General features: G+C 40.7%; 1 protein-coding gene across 3 annotated transcripts in view; it reads right to left on the reverse strand.

Moving 5' to 3' along the window:
- Nucleotides 1-15,756, reverse strand: part of LOC118089425 (glyoxal reductase) — a 62,790-nt gene extending 47,034 nt beyond the window's left edge. For 2 of the 3 annotated variants that reach the window (XM_035124074.2, XM_035124073.2), the window contains exon 1: nt 15,541-15,668. In XM_035124074.2, coding sequence (XP_034979965.2) covers nt 15,541-15,661 — 121 coding nt within the window. In that variant the 5' untranslated portion in view covers nt 15,662-15,668. Of the gene's footprint in view, nt 1-15,540 lie in introns of all 3 variants that reach the window. The other variant, XM_035124072.2, reaches the window with a different exon arrangement.
- Between the last annotated feature and the right edge of the window lies 1 nt (nt 15,757).

The raw sequence follows: 15,757 nt of genomic DNA on the forward strand, positions 1-15,757 counted from the left end.
CCAAGAATGCAAGTGATTTTAAGGGTTCTGAATAGGGAATGACGTTCCTGGCAGCCTAGATGCATGGTGGTAAGGTGACATATGCAAGTCCATGTCTGGTCCTTGCTGGACACTCTAATCAAGCACAGTACGCATGCCAACAGGAGGGGAAATGGTTTAGCCGGAAAAGCAATTAGCAGGAGGACTGCAAGATAAAGAACGTGTACCCTTGCGGGTACAGCAGGGAGTTTGTCTCATAATTTCTGTGTATCTGTTTTTTCCTGCCTACCGCCCATCTGCCTACCAGCACAACAACTTGAGGAAGAGCCCACTCAACTCTCGGCCTTCAGTCAGTTCTACACTAAGTTTCCATGTTCACCCATTTGATATGCTAGTTCTGTGGGGCCTTATTTTTTTTAGTACATGCTAAACTTGCATGTGCGCTTCTGAATTTCTCCATGCAATTTTGTACCTCTGAATGCGATAGAAAAATACCACATACATATTGTGAAGGCTCTTCCATTCTTCCCAGCAGCAGCTACAAGCGAGCCTTTGGCTAGTTGCTCACCATGTACCCTGCCCAGTTCAAACATCATTCTCCCCATGATCGTTTCCCACATACACCATCATGTAGATATTTTCTGCCATTTGAACGAGTCCAGAGAGATGGTCACGTGGGTTAATTTTGTTCTCATAACCTTAGTACATTTTGTTCTACTGCCCCAGTTCCTGAGATTGTTTAGTTCACTCTGTATAGCTTCCTGATCCTTCTCTGTATTAACAATGCTTTTAGTCATCTGTAGTTTTCATTAAGTAATCTCCCCTCTCCTCCCGCAGGCTGATAAGTAAAATACTGCAGAGAGGGCCAATGAGATATCTCAAACTAGATCGTTTACTACTATGTATTTTTTTTAAAATGTTTTCTTCCCTTTAACCAGTGTCTTATTCATCTTAAAACAAATGCAGAGATATACAAATGCAAGGGAGCATACAACTCCCTTGCTACAACAGCTCCCTGGCTACTGGTCTGTTTCCGGACACTTTTTAAAGTGGTGGTTATGACCTGTAAAGCCCTAAACAGCTTAGGTCCAAGCTATCTGAAAAACAATATCACCCACAACACACGCATACACTTTGACGTCATTGTGTGCATAAAACTACCCTCAACACTGGAGTTAGCAGGAGAGAGATTGCTAGCTGAAGACCTCCCCGGATTAGTGTTGCTTCCTAATTACATGGTCCTTCGATTTAATTGATTACCATTTTTCTACCCTTACACTATTTATTCTAACATGTCTTCCTGGAATCCCAACACTACTGTCACAGCCCTCGTTCAACTGCTGAACGCAATTAAATATTTGTACAGGTTAGCCTTACATTTTGGTAATTTATTTTATTACATTCTGAACAATCTAGCCGACTGTGCCTTCATATCATTATTTATCATGTCTACTTGCAATGACAACTTAAGAATGATTACCATGAAAATGGTAAATTCAACACTGACAGGATGCATTCCATATTAAAATGCACAAATTGTATTTCTATATACTGTAACGATACATGCTACAACTGTCTTTAAATGTTACCAAGGAAGTTAGGAAGTATCCAGAACCAACACACTATAGACATGTGAAGAAATGAATGTGCTTATATAATTACACCATGGAGATATTAATGGAATGTTGAATTATATAACTACCATAGAAAAGCTACTACACTTTTTTATATAACAAACTCTTCCCTTTTAATAAGCCGGTGTCGGTGCCAAGGAAATTAGGTTGTAGCTATTGTGTCTGTTTGTGTCTGAATAGCCACTTCCAAGCACACCAAATGAATGGAGTTCATTCAGAGGTCTTGCAAATGGGCTCAGACCCCTTTCATGCATAATAGATTCCAGTAAGAAAATTTAGGGCACACAGAACTTCTACAAAAGCCCACTCCTGTATGCAAAAGAACCTGGATCCTTGGTTAACACTGCTCTTTGGGTATGTTAAGTATGCTCGAAGGAAATGGCTAGTAACTCCAGATATCATATTTACAGACAGCCACATTTGCAGGAAGCTGCAGCAAAATTTCATGAAACAGGCAAACAAACAAACAAATGAACCGGCCTCTTTCTGAAAACCTACAGGAGTAGCTTCACTTCTGGTGAAATCCGCACAAATGAAGAAATCGTAGAATTGCAGAGCTGGAAGGGACCCTGAGGATCACCTAGCCAAAAATTAAATATTGCAGATGGCAGATAGTTCCTCCTCACCTCCCTTCCAAATTAACAATTAATATACCAGCCAGCAGACACAGACTGGAAAATTACATAATTGCCACCAAATCTTAATTGAAAAGTTGCAGGAATGGCAGTATTGGGGGACGGGGGGAGATGGCCTCTGAATCCTGACCACCACCGCAGGGACCAGCTGACAGCCTTCTGAGGATTGAATTCTGCCTGTAGGTTGCCAGGTTTCCAGCCTTTATCCAAACCACGCCAGATTAATGCAAGAGGAGAAAAGCTTTAATTCTGGAGTCTTTTCCTTCTCACCACTTTTAAAGTGATTTCTATGAGCAAATAGCTATGATTTTTTTTAAAAAAATTAATATATAATAACAACAACAGAGCAAAATGTAAATAAACAATTATCAAACTAGCTTGCCTGAGAGTACTGTAATAGTCTCTTCCTTCTTTCCACAGAGGTTCGGTACAAGGTACTACTGAAATACACAAGAATTTGACCTTTCAGACCTGGACCAGGGTCCAAGATGCTTATCCAAAAATGTCCACCCAAAATTTGAGACATATTTTGTAAGCATATGAAGACCATATGTATTTCTAAGGCAGAGGCTAGCAAACCTGTGTCATCAGTCTACAATATACATTTCTACCCAATGGCACTGAATGTCTCTGGCTTTTCTTCGCCTCGTGAACAGCTATCTTTATGATTTAAAGTTGCAATCCTGTACGCACTTACCTAGGAGTATGAGCAACTGAACTCAGTGTTCTAAGCAGACATGTACAGGATTGTGCTATAATTCTTACTAATTTGCAAATGTACTAACGAATCACAATATCATTCTTAATCTCCCTTTCCTTTCAAGCAGATGGTTTTAAAACAATGTAATTATGGTAATTTGTGAAAGCAGCTACATCTGCAACAATCACCTCTCCTCCCTAATCTGGCTGCACACTTTCTGTTCTGTGTATAGTTCTGGATGGAAACCCCAATGCTTTGAATCTTGAACAAAATCTATAAAGTGGTATCCAGCTAAGACAAACCCAGAATAGGCCAAATTGCTAAAGTGTGCTAAATTAGTGATGTCCTTTAATTTCAATGGGTGAACTCTGAGGAGGACTAATATTGGATAAAATCCACAGAGATGATAAGTAACAAGGTTTTATGTTTTTGACCAGGCATCCCCAAACTGCGGCCCTCCAGATGGACTACAGTTCCCATGTTCCCCGACCACTGGTCCTGTTAGCTAAGGATCATGGGAGTTGTAGGCGAAAACATCTGAAGGGCCGCAGTTTGGGGGTGCCTGTTATTGACTCTCAGGCAGTTATACAATATTATCATCATCACATTATAAAAACAAATGGACTGCTCTTAAGTTTTTCAGAGTTATGTTTATCTTTTATTCATGTATATTGCCTCAGCTGAGAATATCCTATTACTGTTTTTTAGCCCTCTGAATTAATTTCCTGACAAAAAGGCTCAGAAGTTGTTAACTGTTGAGCTTCCTACAGTACAATTTGGAATGACACCCCAAATATTTACAACCTTTATCTATATCCTCTGAAATGTTGTTCCCATAAAAACAGGATGTGTGCTAAGAAAACCTATAGGTAGTTATACAGAACTCAATAACCATCTTGTAAAACCATCTTGTATCTTTAGCTCTAGTTAAAACTGAGAGGAGTCCTTGCAGGATGTAGCCATAAAGTGGAAAGCTGATCCATAATAGCATACGCATACTAATTTATTTTGACATCCAGTCTTTCATTTGGACTACATCGTGGGAATGTTTTAACTAAACCTGGATAGGCCTTTCAGTTCCACTGTTTTGCTTAAGATATTGTTTTATTTCATTTTTCTGTTGTAAGCCACCCAGAGTGGCTGGGGAAACCCAGCCAGATGGGCGGAGTATAAATAAATTATTATTATTATTATTATTATTATTATTATTATTAATCATTTCCAAAGCAAGTCTTGCATAAAAGAATCAGGCAACTTCATGTTATTTTTTGATAAAAAGCAATTAAAGTACAATTACATCTGTACAATCATGTTTCAGTAACATTGCTTTAAAAAAACACAAGCGACCATGAAACGTTCAGCATGCTTCTCTCTCTTTAAATCCTTGTACAGGCTATCCTTACAGCACTGGTCCATCTACCTTAGATACTGTCTACACCAGTGATGGCCAAACTTGGCCCTCCAGCTGTTTTTGGACTACAACTCCCATCATCCTTACCTAACAGGACCAGTGGTCAGGGATGATGGGAATAGTAGTACCAAAAGAGCTGGAGGGCCAAGTTTGGCCCTCACTGGTCTACACTCACAGGCAGTGGCCCTCCGGGGTTTTAGACAAGGTATCCTTCCCAGCCCTACCTGAAGATGCTGGGGATTGAACTTGTAACCTTCTGCAGGCAAAGCAGATGCTCTACCCCTGAGCTTCATCCTTCCCAAACACATACAACTTTGTATATGTACAACTTGTTCTCAAAATATTTGCCTTAAACATTCATAGAGACATCCCACTAATCAAACAATCCTGATAGAATGTTGATCGTTTCATTTCCAACACACCTTTTACTTTTGAATTTTTCATTCTGTTAAAAAGTTAAAAAGCAGAAATAATAACAAAATAAGAAAAACTGAACGACTAGGGGGGGCATGGGGCATACATAAAGAAGCCATAAACATTAGCATTTAGGATGAAGATAATACCTTAGCTATGGTTAGTGCATAATTACATACTTGGAAGCAGGGTGCTCTGTTTTAGTTTTGGCACCAAAATTACTTCAGAATGCATTTTCCACAACAAAATTATTGCTTCAGAGGCTAGTACACCCTTCTATATGTCTCTGATGTAGGATATCTGATCAGTTAATCTACCCTTCTTTCTTTTTCATTTCCCTAAGTGGCTTCTCAGCATCCCACCACAGCAAGTCTAAGGAAATGTTTATGAGTGACAGCTACAGGGATGCCCTATGGCTACGTAACAGCAGGAACCATGCTCCCGTGTATTAACAGTATTTCTGAGAGTAGCATCACTAGACAGCTGAGCAGGCAGAGGGCTCAGTTCAAATCCAAGCAGGATTCAGATGGAGGAACGAGGCAGATCCCACTTGATGGCCTAAGAAGCCGTGAATGGGGAACTTCAGCCCCAGGGGCCAAATGTGGCCTTTGAGCCCTCTGTCTGGCCCTTCAGACTCTCCCCAGGCCACACCTTACTGGCTCTGCTTTGTAGTCTCCTTTATGGCAGGCTAGAATGAGTGCTTGAACTTGTACTTCTTGCTTGCATGCATGGAGGGCAGGAGTTGCTCTGCTTGCCCTGCTCACTAGTGCCATTGTGGTCCCTGGAGGTTGGGCCAGAATGGGACCTTGGGCTAAAAAAGGTCCCCTGTTCTTGGCCTGTGCAGATGCTAGTAAGCAGGTCCACACAGATGTAATATGGGAGGATCAACCCCAGGACAGAATGACCTAGACAAAGACCTAGAAATATTTACAGCCTGGGCAGAGAAAACCAATAGGATGGAAAGAGGGAGGGTGATACCATTTCTTTGGCCAGCCCCAAGAGATAGCCATTCACAGAACAGGAGGCTCTTGGGTGAAGACCAGACAGAACCTGACAGACAGCACTCACTCCAGAACAGAGAAAAGATTCAAAGCATGCTGCATAATACACTAGACTATTGGCCAAAATTGTAGAAACCTTTTGGGGAAAGTATACAGTGGTCCCTTGACTTACGAAGTACTTGACTTACGAAATTTCGAGTTACGAATGGGAAAAAATGGCCGCACACTTACGTTTTTTCGACATCCGAAAGGAAAACCGTTGCGGTTTAGATGGGGCTTTCTCGACTTACGGATTTTAGATGCGGTTTACTCGACTTACGAATTTTTCCGTTTCCAATGCATTCCTATGGGAAACCGCTTTTTTCGACTTACGAGGTTTTCGACCTACGAATGTGCATTCGTAATGGATTAAATTCTTAAGTCGAGGGACCACTGTATTTCCGAAGTTTGATGGCTCATAACACCACTTTTTTCTCTCTTTTTTTAAGTAATACCATAAAATTATATATCAATTGAATGACAAATTTCTAAATATCTAACTTGCTTTTAAAAAAATTAAAAGGTATTTCTGCAGCTCACTTTAAAGTCTTTACCTGCAGTAAAAAGAAGATGTGAAACCAGAGCACAGAGCACTGAAAGCCAGGTGATTAAAGTCCCTTCTATGCAGGAAATTTCATAAGCTGTGCTACAGCACAGCACACTTTTATTTAAATGTCTTTATGGAGAAAGTGCCAAAATCTTGAAGCCTTTTCTTCCACTCGGCACTTTCCCACCGTTGTGAGAACTATTTCTCATTAACAACCAAATTGTTTTTAGATGCTCTGCTATAAGATGTTTCCTTAGAAACCGTTTGGTAAAAGGCTGTGGCTTTCTTCCATAGAAAATCTCAAGCAGTGAAAAGGCAGATTTTCTGGCATAAATCAAATCCAATTTCCAGGGTTCACTAAACCTTTTCTCCTCAGAAGAATGTTTTGTGACTAGATCTGAACAGTTAATAGTGCACGAAGAATTGCTGGTGTGAACCAGTTTTCAATGATTTCCACTCTACTCCTTTTGTTACAGCCAACTGAAATAACTTCCAGTACTTCTTATACCTGGACAGATCCTTGGGCTTCCCTATTCTCCTTTTCTTCCCACCATGAGATAGGAAGAAACCAAAGAAGTATTGCTGGATCTGTTTTTCACATGAGAGAGATCAAAAGAATTTACAGATTTATTACTTTCAGCACAGGATAAATTCTTTTCCTTCCAAGACTAACTAAGCCTTCAGATTACCTGTCTGAAATTTGTAAACTAGCTCAGTATATTGTTTTGCTGCCTATTTAGAATACTGTGTGTGTGTGTTGTGACACAATTAAATATCTCGAGACAATGAATGTCTCAACTGCAGTACTTGTGACACTTTTTCTACCTAAGGGATGCTATTACATCTGACTAATAGCATCATAATTGCATTATAATTCTGCATACTGAAGACTAAGGATCTTGAACAGAGAATGCTCAGTAGCCTCACAGAAATGCAGTTCACAGTATTCCTGGGGAAAATTCGCTGCAGTTAAATCAGTGTGTAGAAGAGAAGTACAATCAGTTGCAAACAACTAATGCATTCTGTATTAATCTCACACATTTTTATATTTATTACATACTGCCATAAATTGTATATCCCTAGGGTGCAGGATTACTAACAAAATAATAATAATGCTGAGCTCATGAGAGAGAGTGTGATACAAATGAAATATAATAATCATAATGTAACTAGCAAAATTCCTTTTTATTATAGTTCCATGGCTGTGGGGGTGGGGGGGGGAAGAGCACCCATATATTGCAATGATTCCTACTTAGGACGATACATTAGCTGTATTTGCATGTAACAATAAGCTATCGTTTAGAATAAGAATGAGCCAGAATGCACCTCACACTCATGCAAGGATATCAGAACCTTTCACTTCTGCTTTTTGATTAACCACAATTTAGCCTTATTCTGAAACAACTGTGGTTAATTTTAACTGTAGGTTTTTTATTTTATATTTATTTTTTAAAACCAACTTCATAGCCTATAGTTCAAAATTGGGTTGCTTCAACAAACCATTGTTGTGATAAATCAAGGTCTGATTAATTGCAACAAGCTGTGGTTACGCATAAAAAAACTGAAGTGAAAGTTTCTGATCTCCTCCTTGTGGCCATGCCGGAGGAGGGAAGTAAATGCACAAGTTCAAGGCTTTGGTGCAGCTTGTTCTTGTAATAAACTTGAGCTTATGTCCAAATGAAGCCTTTTAGTTTCATTCACACATGCAGGGGCCTATTCAGCAGAATAGGCAGTAGCATCAGAAACTGAGTGGTTTAATCTCCCACTTTTCCTTCCCCCTATAAATGTCAGTCATGGGAGAGAGTAAAGGGGCGTATTTGCAGTCACGGCTAAGGTGGGAACTAAAGCTGGTGGTGACCCAATTTCTTACAAGGAGTAGGCTTTTGTTCTTCCCTAACAGTCTTGCCAACCCATTTACTTTGGTTCACAGAACATTCTGGAAGGGTGGGGGGAAGACAATGAGAACATACCTTCCCAAACTAAAACGACCAACTTACTTTAGCCCTAAGACATTCACTTTGTTCAGGGATAAGGAAGATATGCTTTAACAGCAAATGGCTCAAAGGCCAATTTTGTGATTCACGATTTACTATTACTACAATTCTGCTATTTAAGTATACAGTGGTGTATGAAAACCTGAAGGATGTAGTTAGGGGCATTAAGGCTGCAGTCCTATGCACGATTACCTGGGAGTAATGTGAGTGCACGAAAACAAGAATACAGTATATCCTAAATATGTCGTGCAGCATATTAATGCTCTTTGGTTCCCCAAGGGCAAAAGGAAAGGTACACTACATAAAATTCAGAAGCTACCATCTCATTAAAGAAAGACTGCTTATTAAGTGGTACTGCCTTACCCATTTCTACCTTTTAAACTGAGAAGCAAAAACTAAGCAAGGCATTGATTATTCTTCTGTGATTTCATGGTAAGCAACCTGCAAATGCACCTTTCTGATATGCATTATTTGGGGAGGTGGGGATTTTTAATTCAGTCATCTACATAGCTGTCTCCCTTGACAAGAGGCACCGACAAACCCAAGGGGAACGGAAAATCAGCATTCTCCCCCTGACTCAGCTGAAGGCACAATGGCTGCAACCCAAGTTGCAGCCTCATGTGATACAGCCATTCAGGTCTTCCCGGTTTTTTGTACATAGCTTCTGGCTAAGAAAGAAAAGCCACGAATTACAAATGTGGCATGTGAAAAGGGGGGGGGGAATGCTAGAGAGCTTCCCTAGATTTTAGAAGTACTGTGGGAGAAAGACAAACATAATTATCAGGTTTAAGAACATTAACCATGTGTTGAAACAGTCCAACAAACAACTTTGTGTACCAACACTTTACAAAGAAACAAACTGTATGCCTGTGCATTTTCTACAAAGCCTTTTCCAGTTCTGTATGAAACACTGTTAAAGACTGGTTAATAGGAAGCATTTACCTATTTCAATTGCTCTTAGGCTAACTCACAGAATGGATTGGAATTGGTCAATATGTGCCACAAGCGGGCGAGGAATACGGTAGTTAAGTGGTGATACTCCTGGACTCCAGAATGAGTATCCACAGGCCTGGCTTCTGCCTATCTGAACCACTTTCTGCTTCTCACCTCAGCAGACTGGAGGAAAAACCCAGAGCAGCAAAGCAGTGCCGCATCCTAGCTTTCCCAAACTTGAGTCTCCAGCTGTTTTTGAACAGCTCCCATCATCTCTGATCACTGGTCCTGCTAGCTAGGGATGATGGGAGTTGTAGTCCCCCCCCCCAAAAAAGCAGGTGATCCAAGTTTGGGGAAACACTGCTCTAGCATCAGGAAAGAAGGTAGGATGGGCTGTTATGATTGTGATAAGCTGAAGTCACTTTGTTTAAACTTTCAGAGTTGTAGCCAACTCAGTTCCTTCTAAAGCAGAAAGGAATGAACCTGTTAGTTGTGCCCATTAACTTCCATGAGTCTACTCTGTGTAGGACTAGCATTCGATACAATCCTGAAATCTCAAGGTTACATTAACACAGGGGTCAGCAACCTTTTCCAGCCATGGGCCAGTCCACTGTCCCTCAGACCTTGTGGGGGGCCGGACTATATTTTGGGGGAGGGGGAGGAATGAATTCCTATGCCCCACAAATAACCCAGAGATGCATTTTAAATAAAAGCACACATTCTACTCATGTAAAAACACCAGGCAGGCCCCACAAATAACGCAGAGATGCATTTTAAATAAAAGGACACATTCTACTCATGTAAAAACACGCTAATTCTCGGACCGTCCACAGGCCGGATTTAAAAGGCAATTGGGCTGCATCCGGCCCCCGGGCCTTAGGTTGCCTACCCCTGCTTTAACAGATTGCTACTAATGGAATAATGGAATAAAAACTGAAACATGCTCTCATTTCAAATTACTGTAAAAGTCCCCCCCCCTTTCTATTTTGTAGCACCATTTGGATCTGTATCAAACCGGAAAGTTACCCAAGCAAAATGGTTTCAAAAACAAGAAGGAACATTGTTCCCAAAGGCTTGACTCCTCCACATAGGCAGAAGAGAGGAAGAAAGAGAAATGGAAGTGATGCAGAAATAATCTTTCCCCTCCTTTCCTGTGTTAGAAAGCAGTATCAGTGAATATTCCATATTCAGACTACAGGTGGGGGAAATCACCCAGCAGCAATATCAAATTTCTAGGGGGAAACCGTAGATGCCAGGATAGAGGGCATACTTTGGCCAAGGGTGTACACCCTCCATATTCAATCAAAACAATAATGTAAGAATTCAGCAAATAATGTTGGTGTGTTCACAACACTACATTAATTAGATGAAAGCAATTTTTTAAAAAAAGAAAGAAAGAAAAGAGGCAGAACTATTTTAATTGACCAAGCTACCAACAAAATTAGTTGAAACTTAAGAATTCTATCCCATAAAACACTAATTCATGGCTTTGGGGTGGGTGGGTGTCACAGTAGATCATATGGATTTGTGCCTGAAATTGCTTACGAATAATTCTGATGAAAACAACTTAAAGATAGCAACTTGGCTTATGAATTTCCTTTCCTTTACTGTATTATTATTATTTTTCAAATATGTATGCACAAGCTATAATTGAGTGAATTGCTCAGCTAGCCACAAATCCTTGGCATTAGAAAGCAGCCAGAACAAAATACTTGGCCATCTGTTTCTCTTATACTGTAAAATCCCCTGAATTTATTCCAGCATATCCAGATACTTTTCACAAAGTCAAAAAATCTCTCTGACAAAGCCTCATGAACCAATCTTCCTTCATCATGGCAAACTCAGGTTAACAGAATGGATTGTGCTATTTATGTTACTAGATTTGTTTTCTTCTACTCTGGATAGTGAAAGACAGTCAGGGTTGTGTCTAATGTTGGCTTTGGGCTTCCAATAGCACAAGGTGCATAATTTTTGCCAATTCCTGCTACTCATTGCGCCCTCTGTTGAGCCTCTTGGGCTTGCCGATCAGAAGGTCGGCGGTTCGAATCCCCGCGACGGGGTGAGCTCCCATTGCTCTGTCCCAGCTCCTGCCAACCTAGCAGTTCAAAAGCACGCAAAAAAGTGCAAGTAGATAAATAGATATCGCTCCGGCGGGAAGGTAAACGGCATTTCTGTGCACTGCTCTGGTTTTGGTGTTCCATTGCTCCAGAAGCGGCTTAGTCATGCTGGCCACATGCCCCAGAAAAATTATCTGCGGAAGCAGACAAACACCAGCTCCCTCGGCCTTTAAAGCGAGATGAGCGCCGCAACCCCAGAGTCGTCTGTGACTGGACTTAACTGTCAGGGGTCTTTACTTTACCTTTTTAATACATCTCCCCTCATTTGGATAGTATCTATGAATATTATAGTTAGCCTCATATTCTGGATCTTTCAGAGATTACATAGATAAACCAAGTTGTACATTTTGATTTGATTTGATACTTGTATTCTGCTTTTCCAGCAACAGAGCTCAAAGCAGCTCACAATAATCACAATGGCATTTAAAAATCAACAAAGACTGCAATCGCTATATTATCAAACAGAATAACATATAAATAAAGCAAACAACAGGAATAAAGTCATCAAAACAATTAGTAGAATTAAAGAAAATCATAGTAACTTAGTATTGCCAGGATACTTCCTAATCCCATGGAACCTTCCCTCAGAGAAACACCATGAGAAGTTACTGGGGGTGTGTGGAATCTTACCAAGGATGGTTTTCAATTTCATCTGCTAGGAGTTAGGTTAGGCTAAGAGACTCAATTTCATTCAGTCAAGAATAAGCAGGAATCTGAACCCAGAACCACCAGAGCTATGTTCAGGAATTGGAACCCAGAACCAACAGAGCTAAGTTCAGAACTCTGTGTACTACACTAGCATTCTGGCAGCTTGTTGTTTCACAGGCCCGTGCTACTTAAAACCCTGAAATTCTAATAATTACATCAACCAGAATTCTTTATTATTTAAATAAAGGATGCACAATCAAAACAAAAAATTTCCCCCTCACAATAAGGAGACAAAAAACTGCAATGTTTAAAAGGCAGCTTTTAAAATGCCACAGAAACCAGGGTCGTTCTTCTAAGAACATATACCATATAAAGTTCCAAAATTGTTACATGGTGAACAGCTTTGCAACTACTGGTTTCTGTTCTGTAATTTAATAAAATGCTTATATAAGTATCTTGCTAAGACTAGAACTAATGAAATACTTTTTAAACACCAGGAGATTCCATTTATTAAGTCCCTCGCCTCCCACAATGGCTTTCAACAATAAAGGCACACTGAATGCACTGCGTTGCTTTCAATAAGCTGCTCTGGTTGCTCTATTATTTTTTTCCCAATTGTTTTTAGCCGTTATGCTACAATGAAGCTTTTAAAAAGAAGTTTTACAAGGCCACAGAAGCCTTTACAGTATAAAGGCCAGGAAGTGACGCCTTCTTACTTATTAGAATTAGAGTGTATGATGAGCACCATGTGGTCCTATTTCAAAGGGGTTTCAAGAAGAGGAGATATTCTGCAGATTTTAATTAAACCAACATTTAAACTGTGTTTTAGGGACCCTGGAGTTCCTTGGGAGGCTTAACCGGGATTTCTCAAGAAGATCAGTAATTTTGGACGAATATCCCTAAAAACAAAACTCGCTCCTAATAATCTTAAATGGCACACAAGCACAGAATCACCTTAAGCATTTCAAATATTGCAGCTGCCTTGATGTATTATTTACTCAAGTTTTCCACGCCCACAAAGCTCCTGATTTTCCCCTTTCTACCATCTTCAAATATTCCTTCAATGTGAAGAGGAGGACACTGCTCTTCGGGATTTTACTTGGGACCTCAGCAAGGAGTGCCTTACAATCAATGGGTGTTTTGCCACTGATTTTAGCAGACACAGGCAAGTTCTTATTGCTTGGGCACTGCTGAGTAGCCAACCCAGATGCCAATTTTGATAGCTGCAGGGTGTGCAAGTGTGTTTGCGCACGCGCAGTCTTTTTAAAAAGTTAACAGCGGGATCAGTTCAAGAGAAAGCCAAGTGTGTCATTATGCAAGGAAGCCCTTTTCCCACCCCACAACATCAACTGCAGTTCAATGAACAAAATAATCCCTTTCTCCACTTCTCAAAGGGGCATAGCTAGGAAAAGAACATTTATTTGCTCTGCTCCACTGATGAGAGAAACAGACTTTTCCAAACTTCATAATGAAAACTCGCATGCCTGAGCAACTAGGGAAGAGTGACCTCCTGCTAATTTTATGTAGTTCTTGAATGCAAGTACGGTAGCTGGTGAATACTATGCTGCTGTTGAATCACTGTGAGCTGATGCAGCATAGTGGCCATGGAAAGGCAAAGAAATAAACCTTTCCTTTTCTCTTTAATGCTCCCTTTCATTGCCTATTATGCATGCGAATTTCCACCCACCTTTCATTTTTTTGAGTTGATCACCATGTAGGGGTTATTAAGATAGGAAGCACTTTGAACACTTGAAGTGTACTACATAAAGGCTAATTAGCATTATCCTCATCATTATCATCACTGGTTGAATGGATGCTTGACTGATGAAAGGAAAGTGATTAACACTCCTAAGGCAGAGGACTTAGCAAGGAGATATTACATCACCAAAGACCATTTTCTGATGCTTCACTGCCAACACCTACAAAAACAAAAGCCCTCTTTTCCACACAATGTTCTGCACTTGGGTTGTGCATGGGGAAATAATTCTACAGGAGGAGGAACGGGATTTAAGGTATGGTCACAGAGCCAAGTATCGCCATCCAAACATCTCCTTAATGAAACAAGGCTCCCAGTAAGGATGGGCTCAAACCACCAACCTTCTGGTTAACAGCCAGAAGGACTACCAAGTATCCAGAGGCCTAACCTACCTCACAGGGTTCCTTGGAAGATCAAAGGTGGGCATATGCTGATGATGAATGCAATGAAGCAAATTAAAACCATTGCAGGTGATCTGTCAATTATCCCATAGGGTTTGTACTGCAAGGGCGAAACACTGTTTGTTCAGTTCATGCTGTTGCCCCTTTTTTCCTTCAAGTTTTTTTTATACTTTTCAAACTTATACATTTCATTAATTATACAATCATTTCATCATTTCAAGGGTTTGACTTCCTTAAGCCGTTGCCCTTTCTTGTTTACGAGCCACTTTGCAATTCGTGAGAGGGAAATGAGGCGGGAACGGGGTTTTGTGTGTGTGGTTATAAATATTATATTATATTGGAATACAATGAGTGTATTTCAAACCACCAACCTTCTGGTTAACAGCCAGAAGGACTACCAAGTATCCAGAGGCCTAACCTACCTCACAGGGTTCCTTGGAAGATCAAAGGTGGGCATATGCTGATGATGAATGCAATGAAGCAAATTAAAACCATTGCAGGTGATCTGTCAATTATCCCATAGGGTTTGTACTGCAAGGGCGAAACACTGTTTGTTCAGTTCATGCTGTTGCCCCTTTTTTCCTTCAAGTTTTTTTTATACTTTTCAAACTTATACATTTCATTAATTATACAATCATTTCATCATTTCAAGGGTTTGACTTCCTTAAGCCGTTGCCCTTTCTTGTTTACGAGCCACTTTGCAATTCGTGAGAGGGAAATGAGGCGGGAACGGGGTTTTGTGTGTGTGGTTATAAATATTATATTATATTGGAATACAATGAGTGTAATCAACAAAGCAAGTGAGGGGACAGCTTATATTATGTTGTTATGTGATGTGATGTTATGTGAATATAACAAGTGTCATTAAAACGTGTGAGGGGGCGGCTTATATTGTGTTATATTATTTTATGCTATATTATTATAGGAATATAATGAGCGTCATCAACAAAGTGAGCGAGGGGGTGGCTTGTTATAATATGTTGTATTATTTACAGGTAGGTAGCCGTGATGGTCTGATGTAGTCAAAACAAAAATAAAAAATCCTTCCAGTAGCACCTTAGAGACCAACTAAGTTTGTCATAGGTATGAGCTTTTGTGCGCATGCACACTTCTTCAGATACTGCACACTTCTTCCTATCTGAAGCATGCACACTTCTTCGTATCTGAAGAAGTGTGCATGCACACGAAAGCTCATACCTATGACAAACTTAGTTGGTCTCTAAGGTGCTACTGGAAGGGTTTTTTTATTTATGTTATATTATATTATTATAGGAATACTGTATAACGAGTGTCCTCAACCAAGCAAGCGAGGGGGCGGCCTGCGCACTTACCCAGCCCCAGCATGGGGATCTCTAGGCCGTTGGCGAGGCGGGCCGAGGGCCCCGCGAGCGCCTTGCCGGCCGCCCACGTGCTCATGGCGAGCCGCTCCCACCTCAGCGGCCCAGGCGCCATCCGCGCGCCTCCGCCGCCTCCTTCATCTCCTCCTCCCCCCACGGCGAGCCGCTCCTCGTTCTGTCTCTCGGCTTCGGCCGCCGCGAAACTGTCGCG

The sequence above is a fragment of the Zootoca vivipara genome, chromosome 7 (genome assembly GCF_963506605.1).
Source record: "Zootoca vivipara chromosome 7, rZooViv1.1, whole genome shotgun sequence".
NCBI lineage: Eukaryota > Metazoa > Chordata > Lepidosauria > Squamata > Lacertidae > Zootoca > Zootoca vivipara.